This window comes from Crocodylus siamensis, chromosome 2 (assembly GCF_052110815.1).
Source record: "Crocodylus siamensis isolate JL-2025a chromosome 2, ASM5211081v1, whole genome shotgun sequence".
Classification (NCBI taxonomy): domain Eukaryota; kingdom Metazoa; phylum Chordata; order Crocodylia; family Crocodylidae; genus Crocodylus; species Crocodylus siamensis.
Window position 1 is genome coordinate 232,426,842 of NC_143396.1, and position 24,082 is coordinate 232,450,923.

Genomic DNA, 24,082 nt, shown 5'->3' on the forward strand with positions numbered 1-24,082 from the left:
TAGTTTCAGGCTGAACATTAGGAAAAACTTCTTTACAACTAGGGAGTCCAGACTATGGAACAAGCTCCTCCCAGAGGCAGTGCAGTCATCTACCCTAGAGGTCTTCAAGAGAAGACTGGATGGTCACCTGGCTGGGGTTGTCTGACCCCAGATGTCTTTCCTGCTCATGCAGGGAGCTGGATGTGTTGATCCTTTGAGGTCCCTTCCAGCTCTATGATTCTCTGAACACACTTCAGCTCAGTTGCTTTTCTGACCATTGTCCCATCTCTCCTGCCTTTCATCCTTAAGCTCAGGGATGGACAACCCATGGCATGTGTGCTGCAGGTAGCATGGGCAACCTGTGTGTGTGACATGTGGCAGATCAGTGAGGCAGCAGGGAACACAGTGGTAGATAGGGCATGGAGCAGAAAGCAGAGCAACAGATTAGGTAAGGAAAAGAGATTGGAGTGGCACTTGGGGAGGGTGCAGGTCTTGCTTGGGGCACACCTGCCAGAAAGGTTGGCCCACACTGCTCATTGATCAGATAGTCTACAGTCACTAGAGGTTTCCCCCCTTTCTATCCAAGACCAGCCTATGTCCAGGTTATTCAACTCAAGCCTCACACCAATTTTTCTAATGACCTTTCTAGCCAAATCTCAGAACGCATATTCCATCCTTATCTCCCTGATTTGTTGGGACCTTCCTTTGACACAGATGATCATGGGTTTTCTTGAAGGCTTCTGTGCATTTGTCATCTCTTGGTTTTCCTCCTTCCTCTCTTATTGTTCCCTTAACATGTCCTTTAGAGGATCTTCCTCATGAGTACTCCAAGTCTCTTTGGAAGTTTTCTGGACTCTGTGGTACTCTCTTCTTGTCCCTCTGTACCTTATCTCTGGATAACCTCACCTACAAGCAAATATTCGACCATTTCCTGGATATGGATTACTTAAATCTTTGTCTCTGTTTCAGACCTGTCTCCTTCTGTTCTGACTGAACTGTTTGCTTATTTTCCTGACATCACCCTGTGGATTTTATGATCAAGCTGAGGGTGGTAAAAATGGTGCTGTTAGTTGCTGCTTCTTTTCTCAGTCACTTTGAACAGTACAGTTGTCCTGCCATTATCATTGTCAGCTCTCCAGATCTAATAGAGCTGTGCTGATAAGTAGTAGGGATTATTTCTGCGTAACATATCTAAGATAGGGCCTTTCCTTTCTACCTGTGTTATTAAAACTCCTGCCCAGGGTGTCTTCATCTCATGTCTTAGTTATTGTAACATCCTTTTCTGTAGTCCTGACAAATGCAATCTTGTCATCCTTATATCCAGTGATTTTTTTTTTCTGTCTCATTTCTCTGATTGTTATCTGTTTGCTGTCCTTTTCTTTTCTAGCAAGCTTCACTAATAAGCTGCTTCACTTTCAAAGCTCTGGTGGCCTGTCCGGACTCCAGCTCTCACTTCTCACTATCAGGAAGTCAGCTCTAGTCTGTGAGCAGTCCATGATGGCAGCACTTTTTCCTGTTTCCTTTCATGCTAGCAAGGAGCTCCTTGTAAGCATCCACAACTACACTTCATTGTTCTCAGTCGAATCTCTCCTCTGCTGCAGTGCCTACAAAATATGACAGTTCATTGTTACAGTTGTCTGTCAGGTTGACCAGCATTATTACATTGTGCTCCCCTAGTTGTTTGTAAGCTTAGCTTGTAAATTCTGTGGGGCAGGACATTTCTTTGTTTACATGGCACCTATTACAGTGAGATCCTTGTCCATGATTATAGCTTCCAGGTGCTATGATAATATAGTAATAAATACTAATAATTCACATCATTGCTGATAATCTGCAAATGACCTTAAGACTGTAGAAATTGTAAATAATGAAGACAAGTCCCTAATACAGAGCAATCAGGACTGTTAGGTAAGATGGGTATGAACAAACAACTTCCATCTCTGTGTCATCAGATGTAGAGCCTTACAACTAGAAGCAAAATACATAGACTTCAGATGGGGGTGGGAGGTACTGTTTCTGAAAAAAGCTTTAGGATCCCAGCAGATAATCGGCTAAATGTAATCTTCCTGGGCAATGCTAAGTTTAAAGGAGCTGTTGTAATCCTCAGCTGTATAAAAAGGGAAATGTTGAGTAGGAGTTGAGGTTGTATTTCCCCTGCAGCTGACATTGCAGTAAAACCACTACTGGAATGTGGTGTCTAATTTTGGTGTCGTCATTTTAACAAGGGTGTTAGAGAGGTTCAGAGAAGTACTAAAAAAATGACATGCTCAAGGAACTCAATCTGTTTGGCTCATCAGATAGAAAGTTAAGGGGTGAGGTATTTGATTTATACATACCTACACCAATGGTCACCAACTGGTGGATCCCGATTGGCTGGATCCTTGTCCCCCCGGGCCTCTACTTGTCCTACCACTTGGCTAAGCCAGGCCCATTCGCGCCTGCTCCTTCCCGTGCCTGGCTCCCTTCCTCACCGCTGGGGCTTTGATCTGCCCTGGCCCCCCATAGCCCTTTCCCTTCCCCCCACACTGCTCCATAGGCTTATCTGCTGGGGGGTGCCCCCAAATACTTTTTTCTCCCTCTGCCTCAATCTCCCCCCCCACCTTCCCTTACCCACAGACTGGCCTGTGGGTGGGGGCAGCACACAGTAGATCAAGATTAATTCAAAAAGTGATCTACTCAAAAAGGTTGGAGACCACTGGCCTACACAAACAGAAATTTGAAGTTACGCTAGTTTAGGCAAGAAAAAGTTTAACTGAAGATAAATTAATCATTCAAACATTTTATTGGGTTGTGATGGATCTCCATGACTACAACAAGATTGGATGTTTTCCTAAAATGCATGTTGGCTCAAGTGTAACAGGAGTTAATGAAGGGGAATCCTGTGGTTTGTGTTGCCCAGGGAGTTAGACCATTCCAATCACCTACTCTCTTTTGCTTTAAAAGCTTTTGAAAATATGGAGAATCCACTTCAGATCATGCACATGAATACATGTGACAAAGAGCGCAACACTAAATGCTAGTTCTGCTTGTGTAACCTTCTATATATATATATATTTGTTTCATTTCCAAGATTTCTCAAAATTATTCTTTGGACTTGTGTTGTGTGCTTTATGTAACACAAGATCTCGGGGGAGACTATCCCCTCCATAGTTGTATCAAAATATTGCTACATTCAATGACTAAATTGAGCAGACATAAGTTCAAGCTTAAACAAATTCACTTACAACTGAATGTTGCCATATTTAAGTCATAAGTAGCTCTTTCAGATTAAATAAGATGCTGTGCATATTTGAAATAATGATGCTATACAAATAAGTTCTCTCACTACTATCATAACTATTATACCTACATTTATTTTTAAGTGCGGGGTTGCTTTTAGGAGTGGAGCTAAATAAGGCGAGGGCAGAGGCGGGCTGCCTGCTGTGAGCTTGGGGCTTTCCTCCCTGCTGCCTTTGCCCTGGGAGCCATGCATTGGCCACACTGTGTCCCCTGCCTGGCGGTGGGAGGCACAGCTCACTGCCGCCAGACAGGCAGGGGACATGGAGCCAGCGAGTGACTCCTGGGGCAAAGGCAGGAGGATGGAAAGCCCCAAGCCTACAGTGGGCAGCCCACCTCTGCCCCATGCACAAATCTGCCCCCCTGCCCTGCACCCCCTGGACGAGCTGTCTGCAGCTCCTTCCCAATCTCGGCCCTGGGGCCCATTCACTGCCCTGGCTAGGCAGTGCCTTCAGCTCCAGCCCCTACCTCTGCCCCTGCCCCTGCCCCTGCCCCACTCCTTCCCTCACCGTGGGGCCTTCAGTCTGCCCCCCCCAACACCCCTTCCCTTGCAAAGATTTATCTGCAGGGCGCTGCTCTCCATGCTACCCAGCTGTGCTCCTGGCTGTGTGCATGCTGTGGCTGCTTGTGTACATGCAGCGTCTGAGGGCACTAGCCAGAAGACAGAATTTATTTATCAGTATGTTATTGGCTACAGCAGCCAAAAACAGCCGAAAGCTTATATCAGAATTTTCCTTTTATCAGTGCCGATCTGATATGGCACTGATAGATCAGTGCACAGCCTGGTTCAGTCCTTCCGGCGCTGCCCCCAGCCCACAGCAGCAGCCTGCTTTTTCCCTGCACACAGATCTGGGAGGCATAAACACCTCATGACCTCCTGGGTTGTGCACAGCGGCAGGAACAGCACCCTATTTTCCCTCCCGTGCTGCTGGGACAAGCTGCTTGCAGCTCTGCCCCTGCCTTGGTTGTGCAAGGCCTGCCCCAGCCCCCCTCCCTGCCTCCCTTACTGTGGGGACCTCAATCTGCCCACCCCCCACTCTTCCCATGCCCCTTCCCTCCCCTCCGCCCCTTCCCCCACAACAGACTTACCAGCCAGATGCGGCTTTCCACACTGTTGATCTGCACTCCTGGCCACCTGCATGCTGTGCGCATGCACCGAGCATTTATTGGCAACATTATCGGCCACATAAGCCAAACAAAGCTGATTGCCAGTAATGTCAATTTTCCTTATATTGGTGCCAATATGATATGGGATTGATATATTGGTGCACCTCTAGTTTTCTTTAATATTTACTAATCTATAGAGGAGCCTCTGGGAACCCTGTAAGATTGGGCCCCTAATATAGTCCATAGTCTTGTGACCTATTTATACAACTTTTCTAAAAAGGCTACTTTAATATATTGTCTCAAATGGTATGTAATTAGAAGTTATAATCTGTATTCTATGATGCTATCTTTGAGCTTTAACATATCTTACATTAAAACTATATATGGGCTTATTATTTTTAAAAAGCATCTTAAAATAAAAAAAAAGATTAAATTAAAAAAATTGTTGATTTTTATCCAGCCTGCATAGTAGGTTCTGTCAGTTCATTTAGTTTTTTCTCTTTAACCCTACCTAGGGAGGTGATGATAATGAGTGCACTCTGTTTTCATGCAGCTGTGTGTTTGGAGGCATCTGTGCATGAGGAGAGGTTTGTTCTATGGCCTCAGAGCTGGGTGCCACGGAGGATGGCAGCTGCACAGAGCTGGCAAAGCCCCTCTATCTGCAATATCTGGAAAAAGCTCTACGACTGGATCAGTTTCTCCGACAGACATCTGCCATCTTCAACAGAAGCATATCCAGGTATCAAAATCTTTCCTATTCTAGATATAGGACACCTGGAAAATAAAGATTATATAATATTGTTTCTGAGTAACCCTGCAGTAAAGGGTTAATTATCCAGTATGACCTCTGCATTTTAAAGTTTTATATTGCAGTCTTTTCATCTTATATTGATTGGTAACTTGACACATTATAGAAACATAGAAAAATAGGAGGGAACTCAGGGAGTCATCTAGTCCAACCCCCAGCTCAAGGAAGGAGCATACTCATCTAAACCAGCCCAGATAAGTATTTGTCTAACTTGCTCTTAAACTGCCTGCACAAGAGATTCCACAACTTTTCTAGGTACCCTTTCCAGTGCATTGTTAGTCCAGATGCAAATTATCAAAGTCTTTCAAAACCTTTTCTATAGTTCAGTGGTTGATGATTCTTTTTGCCAGTTTTGTGAAAAATAGGCTGAATTTATTAAATGTTAAGTTGATTTTACGCAAAGTTAGACTTTAACTATCTGTAGCATCTCTGTACCGTGGCCAGATAAAGAAACATGTGGTAGGAAACAAATATAAGTATTAAGATACAAATCCCCAAGTATGAGGTTCCTTCCAGAGACGATGGATTTTCAAGAATAGGGGTCACAGCACTGAAGCTAGGGTGAGTGGGTAGCTGAGAGCAGCCATGACATATATGCATTAAGACCTGGAGAAGAAAAGTGCTCCAGACTTGGCAAAGGGTGAGGCCAATCCCTGCTACCCTTCCTCCTGTTTCCCAACACAGCATAGCTGCTGGGAGATGAGATCAGGAAAACTGTGCTCAGGCTTAGACTTCTCAAGAAAAAATTCAGTGTGTGATAAGCTAAATGAACACTTCACAAGCTGATTCAGCTGGTGACTCAGAGTGATAGTGGAGTGAACTTTCACTTTTACCTTTGAGAGGGTGGCAAACTTGGGACTATTACTGTATTTTAACTCTACCTAACCAAATTTGCCACTTGGTCCCATGATATATTTGAAGGTATGTTGTGTATAATGTGATTATTGTCTTGTTTTATTGCTTCACTGTGTTTGTGTCTGAGAAACAATAGTGTTTACTGAGGCCCATAAATTTGCAGCAGAGCGCTGGATGTGTTTCCCTATATAGCACAGCAAGTATATTGCAGAGGCGTTTGCAGTGCTTGCCTTAAGTGCAATTTCTATAAAGAGTATCATATGTAAGTTATGAGAATTGATCTTCAGAGTTTTTAATTGCATAGTGGCCATCCGTCAAGCCTGATTTTTCTACAACATTCCTTTCCAAAATTATTCAAACTAAATTGCATTACACCCTTCTTCCTATTTTCTTAAGATACCTCCATCTTTCAATGTGTGTTGTATTTCTGTTTTTATTGGATCATTTGTTAAGCTCTTTTAATAAGTTGATAATGCTGTCAAAATACAAAACAATTGCCAAATTCATGGAAAAAAACTTAGCAGTGGCTAAATAATTATTGCATACATATAGAAACCTTTGCAGTCCCTAATTCCCAATCCCCTGTATAAGTGTTAGCCTATAAGAAAATTGCGTATTGCAGTTGCAAATTGTCCCTGATTCTAAGCGTCTTTCTTTCTTGCTGTGATCATGTTTTATTACTCTTATTGCAGTGATGAAAGTGAGGATGGACTGGATGACAATCCTTTACTGCCTCAGTCTGGGGGTCCCCTGATGCAAGTTAAGGAGGAACCCCCAAACTCGTTGCTTGGGGAATCTTCTGAAGCAGGGAATTCGGGGATGTTAAATGCACATTCCCTCAATGGGATATTGCAGCCGGGTAAGTTGTTCATCAGACAGAATTCCTGTTTGCTTGAGGTCCAGTGCAGTACAGTAGTATCCTTGCTTGGGTCTGTGGATTGCATTTTTATTATAAAATAATGACTGCTTTCTAAAACAAATGTTCTTTCTTCTTTCTCAGAGCCAAAGTCAGAAAAAGGGAGTCTGTATAACTTTTCCAAACTGAAGAAAAGTAGAAAGTGGCTGAAGGTAAGATTATTGAAAGGGAAGGGGAGCTGTGAGCAAAAACTGCTGTAGCATACCCACTAGTAGGTCCCACACAGAGTTGTGAAGTCAAAGGAATTCTATGATTTTTAGTCCCTGTTACACTTATCGAATTCTGAATACTTTGTAAAGAAACTTGAAGTTGTTAGTAACTGTTGATTCAAGTATGTTTCACCCAAATACTAGATTGTACCTACTAAATTGAAGTTGCATGTGGTGCACTTACATTTTGCCCTCTGTATCTCTTAAGAGTCTACTTGATTTGACCTCATCTTTGTAAAATTTAAAATTTAATGAAAAGCTGTTGAAAGTGTAGTGGCCTTAGCATTCCTGAGCATTGGGGCTTCCTGTCACTGCACCAGTGATACAGAGAAGACCTCAAGTATGCAGGTTCAACCTCATGGGGAAGCCCTTCTTAACCCAAGGAAATCTTTACTTAGCATTGAGACGTGTAGCAATTCTGTACCACCTTTCTCAGGTGTTAGAACAGGGCATCTAGCTATGAAAATAGTGTATAGCCAGGACTCAGTTATGCTTCAACAGCCCCCGGTGCAGGAATAGCTTTGGGGGCCATTAGCAGCTGTTTGAAGGCTTGTGTAATTTACATCAGGGACCCAACTGGCACAGTATCGGCTCCATGGTAGGAGGAATATAAAAATAGTTCAAAGCCATTTTTGTAACACCTGCTTTTTAGGTGTACTGTGTGCTTGTTGGACCAGCCAAACTAGAATTATTTTTTTCCAGGAGAGAACTTATGAAGATGTGATATAAACTTAATTGGTATATTCACCCCTCTTCGTGGGCTGGATCAGGATGTGGCAGTGGGGTGAATGTCAGCAATGGTGGCTGTAAGGTTTAACAGAGCCATCTCCTCCCCTCCTTACCAACACATGTCACCCAACAGGCCTCCCTTTCTAAGATTTTGGTGGTGGGCCCTCTCCCTGCTCACTGTGCCCCCAAATTCCAAGACCGTCAGAAGGTCCCACAGGCTAGGCAACCCAGCTCTGCAGGTAATGCATTTGACATCCCTGGTATAGAATATGTATTTGGAAAGTGTACGTATGTGTGCAGTAATGTGTGAACATTTTGTATTTCTCTGAAAAGAGAAAGATACTTTGAATTCTTATTTGCTCTTGTAGTATCTTGGTCTCCTGTTTTCTGTCAGTCTTCTGCTTTGTATTAAACTGACTACTTATTAAAAAGTTTTGAATACCCTGTTATTGAGAGCCAAGAAAAGCTTTAATTTGCACCCAAAAAGTTCCTCCAAAGCTCTAACAAAGCTATTGTTACACTGCACACAGTTCTTGTTCTGGGCAGAGGAAGAAAGAGAGACTGCACATGACACATACTAGTCACGTTGCACTACTGAAAGGTGTTCAGATATTGTCATATGTGCAGTAGAAGAACCTATGTAAAACAGAACTGTGGTCATCTTGGCCCTGGGATTTAGTTTCTGTTCTTTTCTAAAATAATGATTAAACTGATGAGGCTCAAGGACCAAAAATGTTTTAGTTTAGTAATGAGTGCATTCAAAAATGTGAGGCAGGTTTGATACAGCATCCAAACTACAGTAACTTGTAGTCATAACAAAGAAATGGACATTTGGAGACCATCTCAACATTGTGCCCATGGAAAGAAGAACACAGAATGATGGCTTTAAGTCATTTTTACAACTTTATTCTGGAGCCAGCTCCACTGAAAATGAAGTTGTTTTAGGAGCCACCTTTATCTAGGCTTCAGGCCATGAGTTCATCAAATTTGATGTATTGCATCTGATACAGATATAAGTAAAGGCAACAGTGTTGAAACTGCTATGGATGTTATATTCCATTTCATAGAAGAGAAATACTGTCCTGCATGGAAATCTATTTTCAGTGGGTTCAGATAGGAGGTATTACCTAAGAACAAAGTATTGTTGTTGAGCCAATCCTGCAGCTATTCTGCCTGAGTAAAGAAGTCAGCAAGTAGGGTCCATAAGTAGTTAAATTAGAGATCATTACACTCTTGTCAGAGCATTCTCCTGAGTGATGACTCCAGCGACACGGATTCACCCAGCGATGAGGATGGAGAGGAAGAGGAATTTTCTCTTTCCAGGGAGGAGCTTCACAATATGCTTCGATTGCACAAGTATAAGAAGCTGCATCAAAGTAAATACAGCAAGGACAAAGAGGTAACTATCTTAGTGGCGAACCCCAATTTTTACTCTATTCCCCCCCTTTTTAAAATAGGGTGCAATATTTGGATAGTAATACAGTAGAATATTTATTCTTCAGTGTATTTGCAAAACTTGTTAAGCTTTTGCAGGCTAGGAAAAGATCCCATTCAGCAATCCAAGACAACCTAATATATGGTCCAAACGAGTATAACTTAAATTAGGTCCAGATGAGTAGGCAAGGTGCTGGCCTGCTTTTTATATTTCCTTATAGTAAGAACCCCCCAGTATTACATAAAAAGGTGTACTAGCAGCAGTACATCTCCCTCCCCCGGCCCATATCCTTCTCACTAGAGTGAGCTTACTGTAAAGATGAGAATTCATTCAATACAAGCAGTGGCCCCTTGCATTTAGTCTCCACAGGCCACAGTTCCACTGTTATCAGTGGAGCAGCTGTAATTGTTTTGTAGAATTGCATATAATCCAGTGGCTTCACTTTGGGCACCTTGTCTTAACCAATATCAGTGCTAGAAATTGAGGAATACATATTTTCCAAACTTTAGGGACAAAATTTTAATTTCTTTTGGGGTTTTCTTTATTTTCATTATCTTTTCCGCTTCCTTCTATTTCAGTTGCAGCAATACCAATACTACAGCGCAGGGCTGCTGTCCACACATGATCCGTACTACGAGCAACAGCGTCATCTCCTTGGGCCCAAGAAAAAGAAATTTAAAGAAGAGAAAAAATTAAAAGGTGAGGAGTATACACTGCCTTGCTAGCTAGTTTGTGTCTAAATTTGTTCCATATTGTATATCCGTGTAGCATGTTGGGGTCCCAGGGACGGTTGTGATGCCTCCCTGGTGGCTCTGCAACTATGCCCCATTCTGCCTCTAGGACACCTTTCCTTCTTGCCTGCAATGCCTGGATGTAACAACAATAATAATAGAGAAGCTACCAAGAGGCCTCTTCCACTAGCCTCTACTGCTCCCAGGCCCTTTGCTGGACCTCTCTGGTCTCAGGCCCCCTGCCAGACCTTGTTGGTTGACCATGCCCTGCAGGGCACGTAAAGCCTTAGAAGCTAATTGTATGGTTCAGTCCTTCCCTACACCACGCCTCAAGCCTCGTGGGTGTTACCGTAACGTTGTCCGCTGGTTGGGGCTTTGCCCTCCTCAACCTCCACCCCTTTACTCTTGCTAGGCCTTCTAGCCCTGGCCCACTGTATAGCACCTGGCTTTGAGGCACTAGGTCTGGTTTGGCCCTTTTTGGCACCTTGCCCCTGGCCCCTGTGTGGCTGTGTGGCCTCAGTCTCTGCCTACTCCCAGCTCAGCAGTCACTTGAGTCTTGAGCCTGTCCCTGGTTGTATCATAACATAAAGGGGAAACAGCCCCCTGCCCCTTTAAGAAGGAAAACTTTCCCTCGCCCCTCACCTAGCATAGCCTCCCAGCCCTGGGCTATATCCTAGTGAGCTCCCCTAGCCTCACAAAAGATCCATGCAGAACTTGGATCCAGATGTGGCACTGCAAGTCCCTTCAGAAACCCAGCGGCCTGGGAGCTCTTCACCCTGTGGCTGCCAGGGAGAATCTAACCTGCTAGCCCATACCTCTGGCTTATGCCCTTCCAGGGCCCCGCCCCCTTCCCATCAGCAGACTGCCTGGGTTGCCTGCTAATTGGCTCAATTGTCCTGTTACCCCAGCAGCCTGCAACTGTTGTGTCCTGCCTGGTTTGCTTTTGCCATAAAGTAACAGAAGGCCCCAAGCTCTCTGTTACAATCCACCTAACAAACATTATTCTTCAGCACTTTTTAATAGTAGTACAATAGGTAAAACCCCTTTTTATAAAAGAAAGAACGTAAGATGCATATTATGGCTTGCTTAGCTCCCAGGGACAATTGGTATGAAAAATGTGATTGGAAAGTAAACGTTTCTGGCTCCAACTTATATGTTCAGACCTCCTTGTTATACCTATCTACCTCATTCTGTAGCAGCTGATTACTCTTTAAATTGCTTCTTGACTCAGTAATGATTTGGAATCCATAGCTGTCATTGCATTCAGTTTTCTTGTAAATATAGTACATCTTTGAAAAGCTTAAGATGTTGCCAAGAACTTGGCATAGCCCTCCCTATGTGTGTAATTCTTCTGAGCAAGAAATTATGGGGAGTGGGACTGTAGTCTGAAAGCTAAGGGGAGTTTATAGGAAGTTGCTGTCTGTGAATTAAAATAGAACTATTTCTCTCACCTCTCAGCTGGAGTTTCTCAAATGCTTGCTTGCCAGGAAATACACGTTTCCTTTTTTGAGTGAGCTGACAAACAGCTGAAAATCTGGGAGGAAACAGGAAAAGAAGTTTATAGACTATCTGCAAAGCAGATTCTGACTAATGCAACTACTGGAAGTCTGAGATGTGTTGGAGGTTATTTTGGGCATCCTTCCTTCTCTGTTCTTCTGCACATTCTTCCAACTACACGTGTTTTTCCCCCCAGGACCTTGTAACATACTTGGCTTTGCAGAATCTCAGAAGTATATGTATTAATGATCTGATCCTAATCATCTCTTAGTTTCGTCTGAACAGCTAGTAACTGCGCTGAATTTAAGATCTCTTTCAAATGACACTGCTTGATTTGAGACTTCTGCTACAGAATGGTGATCTTGTTCTTTTCAGTATTTGTAAACAGAACTTCATTCAAGTGTAGGAAGTATTGCACTAGATCCCAAATATTTTAATTTAGCAGGTTCATTTATCTGTGGAGAGGATCTAATTGGTGCTGCTGAGCAGTAAGAGGTTTTTCTTTGAGGGTCACATGATGAAAATAGGGTCGCTTATAAAGAATGTGTAGTCCCAAATATGGTAGACATAGATCCAATCCTTATGTTTGGTCCCATTTGTTTGAAGTGGCTAGTATGGCAGGCTTAGGCAGAATACATGAACTGACATGGAGGATCACAAGTGCTAGGAAAAGAACCTCATCTTGTCACCTTTTTTGCCATGCAGCCAAATTGAAAAAGGTTAAGAAAAAAAGGAGACGAGAAGAAGAACTCTCCTCAGAGGAGTCACCACGACGCCACCATCACCAGACCAAAGTTTTTGCCAAGTTTTCGCATGATGCACCTCCACCAGGGTCCAAGAAAAAACACTTGACTATTGAACAGCTCAGTGCTCGACGGCGGAAAGTCTGGCTTAGCATTGTTAAAAAGGAACTGCCAAAGGTGAGTTTGGCCAGTTGAATTGATTTGGAGGATGCTAGAGTTGAGGTAAAATAGAGGATTTGTGTTATCAAGAAGTCAGCATGATAGAATTAAGTGACCCGATGCCTCGCTGTTATTCCATAATCCATCAGGTGGGATTGGTAAACTTGCAGCTTTTCCTTCTGCTTTCTTTTTAATATATTAAAAGCTAATTAGATTTTAGTTTATTTTAAAGCAAAAGGAGTGTAACTCCACTGAAAGAAGGGAAAAGCTGACTCTGGGAAAAGAAAGGGAGGAATAGCAGAAGTACAAAAACAGGAGAAATCTAGGTGTTGTTTCAAAGACAAAGGACATAAGTGAGGCTTTTCTCTGAATTGCCATTGTTCAGCAGTAAAAGAAAATGAAGCATCATTTCAAATACCAATTTTGCCTTCTTCACAATGAAAAAAATTATTTATCATAGAATCATACAAAATTAGGGTTGGAAGGGACCTCAGGAGGTCATCTAGTCCACCCCCTGCTCAAAGCAGGACCATCGCTAAGTGTATTATCCCAGTATTGTCACGCCTGATCTTAAAAACCTCCAAGGATGGAGATTGCTCTCAGGGTAGACTGTCCCAGTACTTTACCACCCTCCTACTGAGAGAATTTTTCCTAATATGTTACCTCAGCTTCCTTTGCTTCAGTTTGAGCCCATTGCCCCTTGTCCTGTCATCTGGCACCACTGAGAACAGTCTAGCTCCTCCATCCTCTTTGGAGAACCACCTTTCTCAGGTAGTTGAAGGCTGCTCTTAAATTCCGCACCTTGGTCTTCTCTTTTCAGAGAGCAGAATATTTTTAAAAGTTTAATTTTTAAAAAATCCTTCAACAGTTGCAGTGCATGAGTATGTCCTTAGTAGCCATTCTTTAGCTTCAGAGAAAAGCAGTATTCCACTTAGTTAATTATACACAAAAAGGCCATATAATATTGGGGCTGTTGGGCAGACATGTATTCAAAGCTAGTTAGGTAGCTTCTAAAATGTTACTAAGCCAGACTGCTTACTTGGTCATGTAAAATGTCTCCTTGCAGGCATACAAACAGAAAGCTTCAGCGCGCAACCTCTTCTTAACTAACAGCAGGAAGGTAAGAGGGGTTCAGCTTTAGTGTTTGCTTATTATACCTTGTGTAAGAAACATAATTTCTATGTTGCTTTCATCTCAATGCAGTAATGTGTCTTTAGACTTTTACTAATAAGGTAGCATTTATGGAAGTACGTAAGTTTTTGTCATTATAAATTTTCTCTCACTCTAGGTCTTTAATTTGTCCCTGTATAAGTAGGAATGTGACTAGTAACTGTTGGTAGTCTCAAATCCAGCTCCTAGGGCCTTCTTTGAAGCTAGCAAAAGTAAATGGGTATCCCTGAATTCAGGGGTGTCAAACCCATTTGGCTGGGGTGCAGGGCTGATCTGTGGGCTGGATCAGGCCTGCAGGCCAGCCCCATGTACTGGATTCATCCCCCAGCACTGGTCTGGTGTGGGTGCCACATGCAGTGTATGCCCTGACCTTGATTATCTGTGCTGCTTGCAGTGCATGCTCTGGCTACAGCCCTGCACACCATATGTATGGGGTGTGACTGTGTGACGCCAGTTTGGTACATGTGCTGTGCATGGCACCTGTGCTGGACTGGCCCTTTGAGCTGGATCTGGCATGCAGGGCTGGTCTGATTTGGACCAACTTCAAACTAATGTATAAGGCTGGTCTAGTGCAGGCACCACATGCAGCGTGCACTCCATACCATCCCTGGGTCCTGCATATAGCCCATGCCAACTCTAGCTTTGTGGGGCATGTGGCGCATGAAGCTGGACTGGGGCGTGTGCTGCATATGGCACCTGCACCGTACCAGCCATGCACACCAAGATCCAGCGTCGGTTTGTGGGCCTGATCTGGACCAGCCCAGGATCCAGCTTGCAGGGCCAGTCAGGTATGGGCACTGCATACAGCACATACTCCAGACTGGCCCCATGCTGTGCGCAACCTGTGCTAAATGGGCTTAGCGCACAGGGCCAAGGCCAGCATATGCGGTGTGTGGGGCCAGTCCATGATCCATAAACTGCTCTACGATCTAGATGATATGGCTCCGTGTGTTGGGTCTTGCCCACAGACTGTATTTTTGGCACTCATGCTTTAACTGAACTGAGTGGGTTTTTGTGAGCAGATTGTCCAGGTCACCAAAATTTATTAGCCTTCTTTTTGCAAGAGGCAAGGATTTTTCAGGGTGGTTTCTTTTATTGAACCAACTGCACAGTTGGAATAAAGTTAAGCTTTTGAATGCAAGATATTCTTCATCAGGTCACTTGGGCTGGTATGGGTGCTGCTTGCAGTGCATGCTCTGACTCCTTCCCTGCATACCCCATGCACGTGGAGCTGGTTCAGTGTGTGCTGTGTATGGCATCCATGCTGAACTGGCTTTGTGTGCTGGATCCAGCATGTAGGGCTAGTCTTCAGACCCTGTTTGGACCAGCCCTGGATCCAGCATTACCTAACGAAGAATGATGCATTCAGAAGCTTGTCTAATTTTATTCCAACCATGCAGCTGGTCCAATAAAAGTTATTGCCCACAAAAATCCTTGCCTTGCTTAATTCCTGGGCCATCATGGATACAACATTGCTCTAACACTACCATAGCATTCTTTTTGGCTGTCTCAGAAAAGCAGTTTCAAGTTAGACACTGAGAATAAAAATGGTATTGTCTCCAAATAGAGTTTGGGAGGACAGTAGGGGGAAAGCTGCCACTGTCAATTCTGTAACCTTTAAGAAAGTCTGCATTCTTCAGGTCTGTCAGTGTGGCATGTTTAATGAGCAATAGATACACCCTAGGAACCAAAATCATGCATTTCTTTTGCAAGATTTGGCTGTTAAAAAATGTTGCCTTTTGTCAGTGGTTATTTTAAACCTGTTTTTTTCTTCTGTCTCAACTCTGTAATGCCATGTCAGTTGGCCCATCAGTGCATGAGAGAGGTGCGTCGAGCTGCCATCCAAGCCCAGAAGAACTGTAAGGAAACTCTACCACGGGCACGTCGCCTCACCAAGGAAATGCTACTTTACTGGAAGAAGTATGAGAAAGTAGAAAAAGAACACCGCAAACGGGCTGAAAAAGAAGCTCTGGAGCAGCGCAAGCTGGATGAAGAGATGAGAGAGGTAGGATCAAAACCATAGGCAGCTGATAGGTAATCAGGTAGGAGTCAGGACTGAACTGAAGAAATGTAGGAATGACTCCAAAAGTTTGAGGCAAGTGTTTTTTGGGGGGGGTTTTGGGGTGGGGGGGAGAGTTACATATTTTATTGGATCAGCTATGTAGTTGAGATGTTAGACAAAAACTGTTGGACACAAAGGGCACACACATGCCTAACGACCGCTCCGACTCATGCTAATTAGACATTAATTGAGTCTTCTGGATCATACTACTTAGCATGCTTCAGCAGCCTCAGCATCTCGTGTATTCAGCGTCCCTATGCTTCAAAATAGTAGCAGGAGCTCTTTAACTAAAGCTCTTTGAACAAGCTTTAGTTAAAGCACTCCTACCCTCATTTTGAAGCATGGGATGTTGAATTCACAAGATGCTGCAGGCATTTTAATTAGACCAGCTCTTGCAGCCCCCTTACCACAGAGCACATGTAAAGACACTTAAAGTGTCCTTCTTCAGGTCATGCTTTGTGCCCAAAACCGTGTCCAGTATCTCTCCCAGCTATGCAGTTCATAGATTCATAGATGCTAGGGTCGGAAGGGACCTCAATAGATCATCGAGTCCGACCCCCTGCATAAGCAGGAAAGAGTGCTGGGCCTACATTACCCCAGCTAGATACACATCCAACCTTCTCTTGAATACCCCCAGGGTAGGGGAGAGCACCACCTCCCTTGGGAGCCCGTTCCAGACCTTGGCCACTCGAACTGTGAAGAAGTTCCTCCTAATATCCAATCTAAATCTGCTCTCCTCTAGCTTGTGGCCATTATTTCTTGTAACCCCCGGGGGGGCCTTGGTGAATAAATACTCACCAATTCCCTTCTGTGCCCCCCTGACGAACTTATAGGCAGCCACCAGGTCGCCTCTCAACCTTCTCTTGCGGAGGCTGAAAAGGTCCAGTTTCTCTAATCTCTCCTCGTAGGGCTTGGCCTGCAGGCCCTTAACCATACGAGTGGCCCTTCTCTGGACCCTCTCCAGGTTATCCGCATCCTTCTTGAAGTGCGGCGCCCAGAATTGCACGCAGTACTCCAGCTGCGGTCTGACCAGCGCCCGATAGAGGGGAAGTATCACCTCCTTGGACCTATTTGTCATGCATCTGCTGATGCACGATAAAGTGCCATTGGCTTTTCTGATGGTTTCGTCACACTGCCGACTCATGTTCATCTTGGAGTCCACTAGGACTCCAAGATCCCTTTCCACTTCCGTGCCACCCAGCAGGTCATTTCCTAGGCTGTAGGTGTGCTGGACATTTTTCCTCCCTAGATGCAGCACTTTGCATTTCTCCTTGTTGAACTGCATTCTGTTGTTTTCTGCCCACTTGTCTAACCTGTCCAGGTCTGCTTGCAGCTGTTCCCTGCCCTCCGGCGTGTCCACTTCGCCCCATAGCTTAGTGTCATCTGCAAACTTGGACAGAGTACATTTCACCCCCTCGTCCAAGTCGCTGATGAAGACATTAAAGAGTATCGGTCCAAGCACCGAGCCCTGCGGGACCCCACTGCCCACACTCTTCCAGGTCGAAACCGACCCATCCACCACAACTCTCTGGGTGCGACCCTCCAGCCAATTCTCCACCCACCGGACTGTGCAGTAATCCAAGTCACAGCCCCTTAACTTGTTCACCAGTATGGGGTGGGATACCGTATCAAAGGCCTTCCTGAAGTCCAAGTATACGACATCCACCCCTCCTCCTGCGTCGAGGCGTTTTGTGACCTGGTCATAAAAAGAGACTAGATTGGTCAGGCACGATCTACCTGCCACGAACCCGTGCTGGTTTCCCCTCAGCATAATTTGTCCTGCCGGGCTCTCACAAATGTGAGCCTTGATGATTTTCTCAAAGATTTTGCCAAGGATGGAGGTGAGACTAACTGGCCTATAGTTACCCGGGTCCTCCTTCCTCCCCTTCTTGAAAATGGGAACCACATTGGCCCTTTTCCAGTCCTCCGGGACTTGACCCGTGCGCCACGAGCATTCAAATATTCCCGCCAGTGGCTCTGCAATGATGTCGGCCAGTGCCTTCAGTACCCTCGGATGGAGCTCATCCGGGCCTGCCGACTTAAAGGCATCCAGTTCCTCCAAGTGAACCTGCACCACCTCAGGGTCCACGCATGGAAGTCTGGTGCCTTGCTGCTGCCTCCCTACACTCCCAGTGAGAGACTTGTCATGCCTCTCGCTTAGGAACACTGAGGCGAAGAACTCGTTGAGGAGTTCAGCCTTGTCCCCTCTGTCCGTCGCCAATTGTTTCTGCCCATTTAGCAGGGGTCCTATTCCTCCCTGGGCCTTCCTTTTACTCCCTATATATCTAAAAAACAATTTCTTATTGTCTTTTACTTGGGTTGCCATCCTCAGCTCCATGGTAGCTTTGGCCTGTCTAACTGCCTCCCTACAAGCACGAGCAGAAGAGGTATATTCCTCTTTGGTGATCTCTCCCTGTTTCCACTTTTTATGTGCTCCCCTTTTGGCCCTTAGTCTGCCCTGGATTTCTCTGGTCAGCCAGGGAAGCCTCCTGGCCCCTTTCCCTCTTTTACCTCGCACGGGGATCGTCTCGCTTTGTGCTCGAAGGATAGCTTCCTTAAGGCACAGCCACCCTTCTTGGGCTCCCATCATTTCAAAACTACTACTCTGCAGTGCATCCTTCACTAATCGCCTGAGTTCGCTGAAATCAGCTTTCCTAAAGTCCAGCACGTTCACCCTACTGGTTACCTTATCCACTCGACGCCTTATGTTGAATTGTACTTTTAGGTGATCACTGTCCCCCAGATGGCTACCGATCTGTAGGTCCCCTACTATGTCATCCCCCGTTGCCAATACCAGATCCAGTAAGGCATTCCCCCTAGTGGGACCATGTACCTCCTGCGTCAGGTGGAGGTCCTGTACACAGGTTAGAAACCTGCGTGAGCGGTGGGACTTTGCTGTCTGTGTCTCCCAGCAGATGTCCGGGTAGTTTAGGTCCCCCATGACCACCGCCTCTTTAGCTTTTATGGTCTCTGAGAGTTGCATCAGGAGCCCCAAATCTATTTCTTCCCCTTGATGTGGGGGTCTGTAGCAGACCCCTACCACCAAATCCTTTTCTCCTTGCCCCCCATGTAGCCTAACCCACAGTCCTTCTACTTCCTCATCCTTTGATTCTGTCTTGATGAGGGTTGATGTATATTGCTCCTTAACATAGAGCGCAACCCCTCCCCCCCTTTTCCCCACTCTGTCCTTTCTGTACAATCTATAGCCCTCAATATGTACCGCCCAGTCGTGGGATGGATCCCACCAGGTTTCCGTCAGCCCCACTAAGTCGTAGTCATTTAGTGCAACCAGGAGCGCTAGTTCATCCTGCTTGTTCCCCATGCTCCTAGCATTAGTATATAGGCACTTGAGCCCTGTGACTGGTGCTTTTGCTACCCCCTTGCTCCAAGTCCTAAAGGGCTTTTTGTCTCTAACCTTCCCGTTCCTTACCTGTGCCGTATTGCTGTCCACCCCCTGTCTTTCACGTTCCCAAAGCTCTCTTTCTTCAGGCTGGGCTGTCCTTGTGGGTGCCACCTGGTTTGGTGGTCCACAGCCTCCCCCACCCTCATCTTCCCCTCCCCCCGACGAGCCTAGTTTAAAACCCGCCGGAGGAGATCCGCCAACCTGGAAGAAAACACACGCTTACCTTTGGGGGACAGGTGAAGCCCATCCCAGCTGAGCATGTCCCTCGTTGTAATGTGTGGGTCATTGTCCAGGAAGCCGAAGCCTGCCTCGAGACACCAATTCCGAAGCCGCCAGTTGGTCTCTCGGATGCAGTTCTCATGCCGTCTTCCGCGTCCGTTCACTGGTAGTCCGCGTCCGTTCACCTTAGTTGGTGCAGTAAAAGATCTCACAGAAGACCCTTGCCTCTTAGGACATTTATACACATATCTTTGTCTGCTCCAACATGCTGGAAATCCAGCGTGTCAGAGCAGACTCGATTAATTGCCAGTGTTGATTAATTGACTCTGCAGAGCATGCAAGCTGATGCTCCTGGTGCTGCATTGCATACATTTGTATAAAAAGCAAAATGCGCATCAGCCCACAGAAAATGGTGGCAGTATGCTTTTGAACTAAAACACCTTTGATGTGTTTTAGTTCAAAAGCGCGCCGCCACCATTTTCTCAGCACTGACACACATTTCACCATTTATACAGATGCGTGCACTGCAGTGCTGGGCACTTTTAAAAAGTGCCTGGTGCTGTGGCGCACACATGTGCAACTGCTCTTACATTTTTGGGGCCATTACAGTTACAGCAACACTCCAACCCTACCTTAAGTTTGAATTTTTAAAATTGAACAAACTTCCACTTCTCAGCAGTTTTCAAGAGATTTTTCTTGTGCTTTACTGTCTTATGATTTGCCAAAATCTTCTTATGACTGGATAGCTATAACCAGAATCTTTGAACTGCAGGGATTATAGGTTACAGATGATAATATTTAAAGTGTGTGTGACAAGTGCAGATAGTGTGCCTGGTTTGCACATTGCTCAATGCTGCATATTTCTAGTGGACAGTCTTTTGTGATAGTCTGTACTTTTGACCCCTCATCAAGTTCAGAAATGAAGCTGTCTAAATCAAGATTTTTGCATACATTGACTTTAAAACGTACATAATTGACAGACAATATTGCTGTGATCCGTTTATGTTGATCATATGCAAAATCTACAAAGCATTAAAATCATTTTCTCAGAACTCAGTGCCAGCTCTGGGTTGGATTCAGGCAAAGCTAGTTATCTCTCAGGAGGTTTTTTAGGACTTTGTATTCTTCACCTCTACAGGTAATGAGGAAACTTGCAGCATGGAGGTTCAGTGGCCTAGCTAGGGCCACAAAATCATTACCAGCTGGGATTAGGACTCTGGAGCACCTTGTTCCAGTATTGTGCTCATATCATTAGTCACTTCTGTACCTGTTATGTATTCTTCACTCATGCCTCTTAAGCATTTTATGAAAACTTTCTTCTGGTTCAGATTAATGCACGGTATTTCCATAGCACTCTTTTATGTGATCTAAAAAAAATGGAATTTATACAACAAAATCATATTGAACACTGGCTGTTGCACTTCATTCTTAACTTGTCACCCTGGTGCTGTTTTACTTGAAGATGGATTTTGTGTGTTATCACTATCATTATTCACTCTTCCAGAAAAGAGAATAGAGAGGGTTCGTGTATACTGCTAACTTAACTTGCCAGGCAGTGCCATGCTGAAAAGCACAGCATTGCTCTGCACACAGTGCCTCCAAACCAGAAATAGTTTAGCCATGTTTGCACAGCAGTGTATCTGAGACCGTCAGCTCAGCCTTTCAACAGGGCATATTTGTTCACCTATAGCATCACAGTAAAGTAAATTAGCAACCATTAATTGTGTTGCCATACCTTTAATATAGGTATTTGGGCTTGCATTTTTGTGTTTTACTTTTTTTTTAATATCAAACCTTATCTCACTTTTTTGTTCCTGTGAATTCTCTTTTCAGGCTAAGAGGCAGCAGCGAAAACTTAACTTCCTGATCACACAGACTGAACTATATGCACATTTTATGAGTCGCAAACGAGATATTGGACATGATGGCATACAGGAGGAAATTCTGCGCAAGTTGGAAGATAGCTCAACCCAAAGGCAGATTGATATTGGTGGTGGAGTAGTGGTTAACATCACCCAAGAAGATTATGGTAAGACTAGTAGCAGAATTCCTGTAGGGTGTGGGAAGCACTCAAAGTGAATTACATAGTCCTGCAGACAGTTATGATGCCAAGAGGACTTCAGTGCTTGGGATTATTCCTGAAGAAGTCTTGCGTAATTTCCAGTAAATTAATTGGAATTTATGCAGATGTTACATTGAGTTGGTAATTGCAATGTGGTATTGTTTTCAGATAGTAACTACTACAAGGCCCAGGCTCTGAAGAATGCAGAAGATGCTTACCAGATTCATCAGGCCCGGGTGTGTACTTCTTCAGTGCATGAGGTGGAAGGGGAAGTGGAATAAATTGTAGATGCCTTAAAACCAGCCTTTTCTATAGTAGTCTTCTGTCAGGACCCCTGTTTGAATTGTGGATGCCAAAATTATTTTAATTTAATTATGTTGCCCTGTTCATTTGTGAACAGTTGGGAAACTGGAGGGCAGAGGACTGGATGAAAACAAATTGTGTAAGCTATGGAGACAGGCTTGTTTTCCATTACTTACATCACTGTGAGTTAACATTGAGGGTAAGACCTTTTCCCAGTGAAGTTCTTGATGTGTGCGAGTTTGTCTTGTATCTTACCCCTATTTTTTCCCTTCCTTGTTTAGACCAGATCATTTGATGAAGATGCAAAGGAGAGTAGAGCAGCTGCCTTACGAGCTGCCAACAAATCTGGCACTGGCTTTGGAGAGAGCTATAGCCTAGCAAACCCATCTATTCGGGCTGGAGAGGACATTCCACAGCCTACCATTTTCAACGGTAAACTGAAAGGATACCAGTTGAAAGGCATGAATTGGCTGGCCAACCTGTACGAGCAGGTATATTAATACTTATTGCAGGCATTTACTTCAGTACTGAGTTTGTCTCTAAAAATGCAATTTTGTTGTAGTTCATAGTATAATAGCTCAAATTTGGCTAAAAGTATAATAATAATTAGAAGATCATTTATGGGATGTAGAAATAATTCAGATTTCAAATATGTTGCCTGCCTTTGTAAAGGAAAAAATATGATGTAGTACCAAGCAGTACTCTTAAATTCTTTAAGAAATCATAAGATAAAGTACATGTGATATTGTCCTGTAGATTCTTCACTGCATATATCTATATCAGGCCCAAATTAAATTGTGCCTGAGGGGATTATACCATGCATTCATCATTTTTTATGCCTAGATCAGTCTCTAAATTGGAGACCGCCTTGCTTTTCAACACAAATATGGTTTACACTTACATTGTGAAGAGCAGACTGATTGAGAAAAAAATTGAGCCCAGAAATGGATGAAAATGTAAGAGGGATGAACCGATGGGTGGAGGAATAGGAAGCTTCAGACTTGTAAAGTGGGCTGCTGGTCGTTGCATTGATGACAGGTGTTTTAATAGTCGTCTGTTTGTAAGTGGTGGAGATGTTCATATGCAGATCTTTTTTGCAGGGTATCAATGGAATCCTGGCAGATGAAATGGGTTTGGGTAAAACAGTGCAGAGTATTGCTCTGCTTGCACATCTGGCTGAGGTAGGTAGATTCTTTATGATCAGCATACTTGATAGAAGTGGTGTACTTAACATGAGATTGAACTGAGTTCTAGTTCATAAAATTTGAATGCTTCTAAGATACGTTTTGGGTAGGGGCCAGAGTAGAAGCTGCAGCAAGTCCCCTGCCACAGCATGGTTCCCCCCACAGGTCCCCTGTGCACCATGCAGTTTCCTCTGCACCCTCTCCCCTACAGCACACCTTCTCTTCTGCCACTCCAGCCACCCTAGCCCCACCAGGTAGCAGTGGCTGTGGCAGCTCTGGCCCTGGCCTCCAGTACTTGACTCCAAAACAATGCTTTCTCTGGGTATTGCTGTAAATATAGTAACAGTATTGGGCAAAGTTTAGAGATGGGTCAGAGTTTGAACTCATTTTTCAAGCCACCAGTGGCTGTTGGTGGAACAACACTGTGGGTTTGAAAACAGACCTTGTTGCATGTTTAATCTGCTGAATGTAGGTGTGCACCACCTTACTATACCGGTAGGAAGCTTTGTTATGTAATTTGTATACTTCTCTCTCTTGTGCGCACGTTTTGTCATTAATTAATCATAATACTACGTGAAATTGTTGGATTCTCTCTTGTTAATTTGGCATTGTTTCCTGTTCTAGAGAGAAAACATCTGGGGACCTTTTTTAATAATTTCACCTGCCTCTACACTCAACAACTGGCATCAGGAATTTGCCAGATTTGTTCCTAAATTTAAGGTAATGTACATGCTTACGAAATGTGTTTCTTTTGGCTCACCAAAACTTAACTTCCATGTTCCATTAAGTTATTTGCCACATCTGAATGATCTGATTTGCTTTAAGTTTGAAGAGGTATAATGAAGCTGATCCTTTTCTCTTGAGTCTTTCTTCCTGGAGTATTACGTTATTTGATGCTTAAATTGTTATGATTTAAAATATATCATTTTAATTTGGGACAGATATTTCTTTTAATAAATTCTCAATGAGCTATTAAGATTGTGCAGTAGCGTAAGAAGGTAATTGGCATGCCCTTGTAAAATGTGTATATGCCACAGTAGCAAGAAAGAGTTTGCTTTCTGAATTTAACACATCGTCTCTTGTCAGTATTTTGGAGTGTTCAAAATCAGTGCAGTTGAGTGACAAAGGATTAAATTGTGGACTGAAGCAGAATTCTAAAAAACCTCAGCATTGTTAAAGGAAAATGAGCCCCAGAGCTGTGTGTATTAAGAAAATTAGTTAGGAAGTACTAACTT

At 44.1% G+C, this 24,082-nt stretch overlaps 1 protein-coding gene across 2 annotated transcripts in view; it reads left to right on the forward strand.

Annotated features, from left to right (window-relative positions):
- INO80 (INO80 complex ATPase subunit) overlaps nucleotides 1-24,082 on the forward strand; it is a 123,479-nt gene that overhangs the window by 17,251 nt on the left and 82,146 nt on the right. For both annotated transcript variants that reach the window (XM_090033407.1, XM_090033406.1), the window contains exons 2-14: nucleotides 4,916-5,101; nucleotides 6,718-6,884; nucleotides 7,026-7,093; nucleotides 9,120-9,278; nucleotides 9,893-10,013; nucleotides 12,248-12,462; nucleotides 13,511-13,564; nucleotides 15,416-15,619; nucleotides 21,132-21,327; nucleotides 21,529-21,596; nucleotides 21,945-22,154; nucleotides 22,764-22,844; nucleotides 23,472-23,567. In XM_090033407.1, the coding sequence (XP_089889533.1) occupies nucleotides 4,959-5,101; nucleotides 6,718-6,884; nucleotides 7,026-7,093; nucleotides 9,120-9,278; nucleotides 9,893-10,013; nucleotides 12,248-12,462; nucleotides 13,511-13,564; nucleotides 15,416-15,619; nucleotides 21,132-21,327; nucleotides 21,529-21,596; nucleotides 21,945-22,154; nucleotides 22,764-22,844; nucleotides 23,472-23,567 (1,782 nt within the window). In that variant the 5' untranslated portion in view covers nucleotides 4,916-4,958. The remainder of the gene's footprint in view (nucleotides 1-4,915; nucleotides 5,102-6,717; nucleotides 6,885-7,025; nucleotides 7,094-9,119; nucleotides 9,279-9,892; nucleotides 10,014-12,247; nucleotides 12,463-13,510; nucleotides 13,565-15,415; nucleotides 15,620-21,131; nucleotides 21,328-21,528; nucleotides 21,597-21,944; nucleotides 22,155-22,763; nucleotides 22,845-23,471; nucleotides 23,568-24,082) is intronic.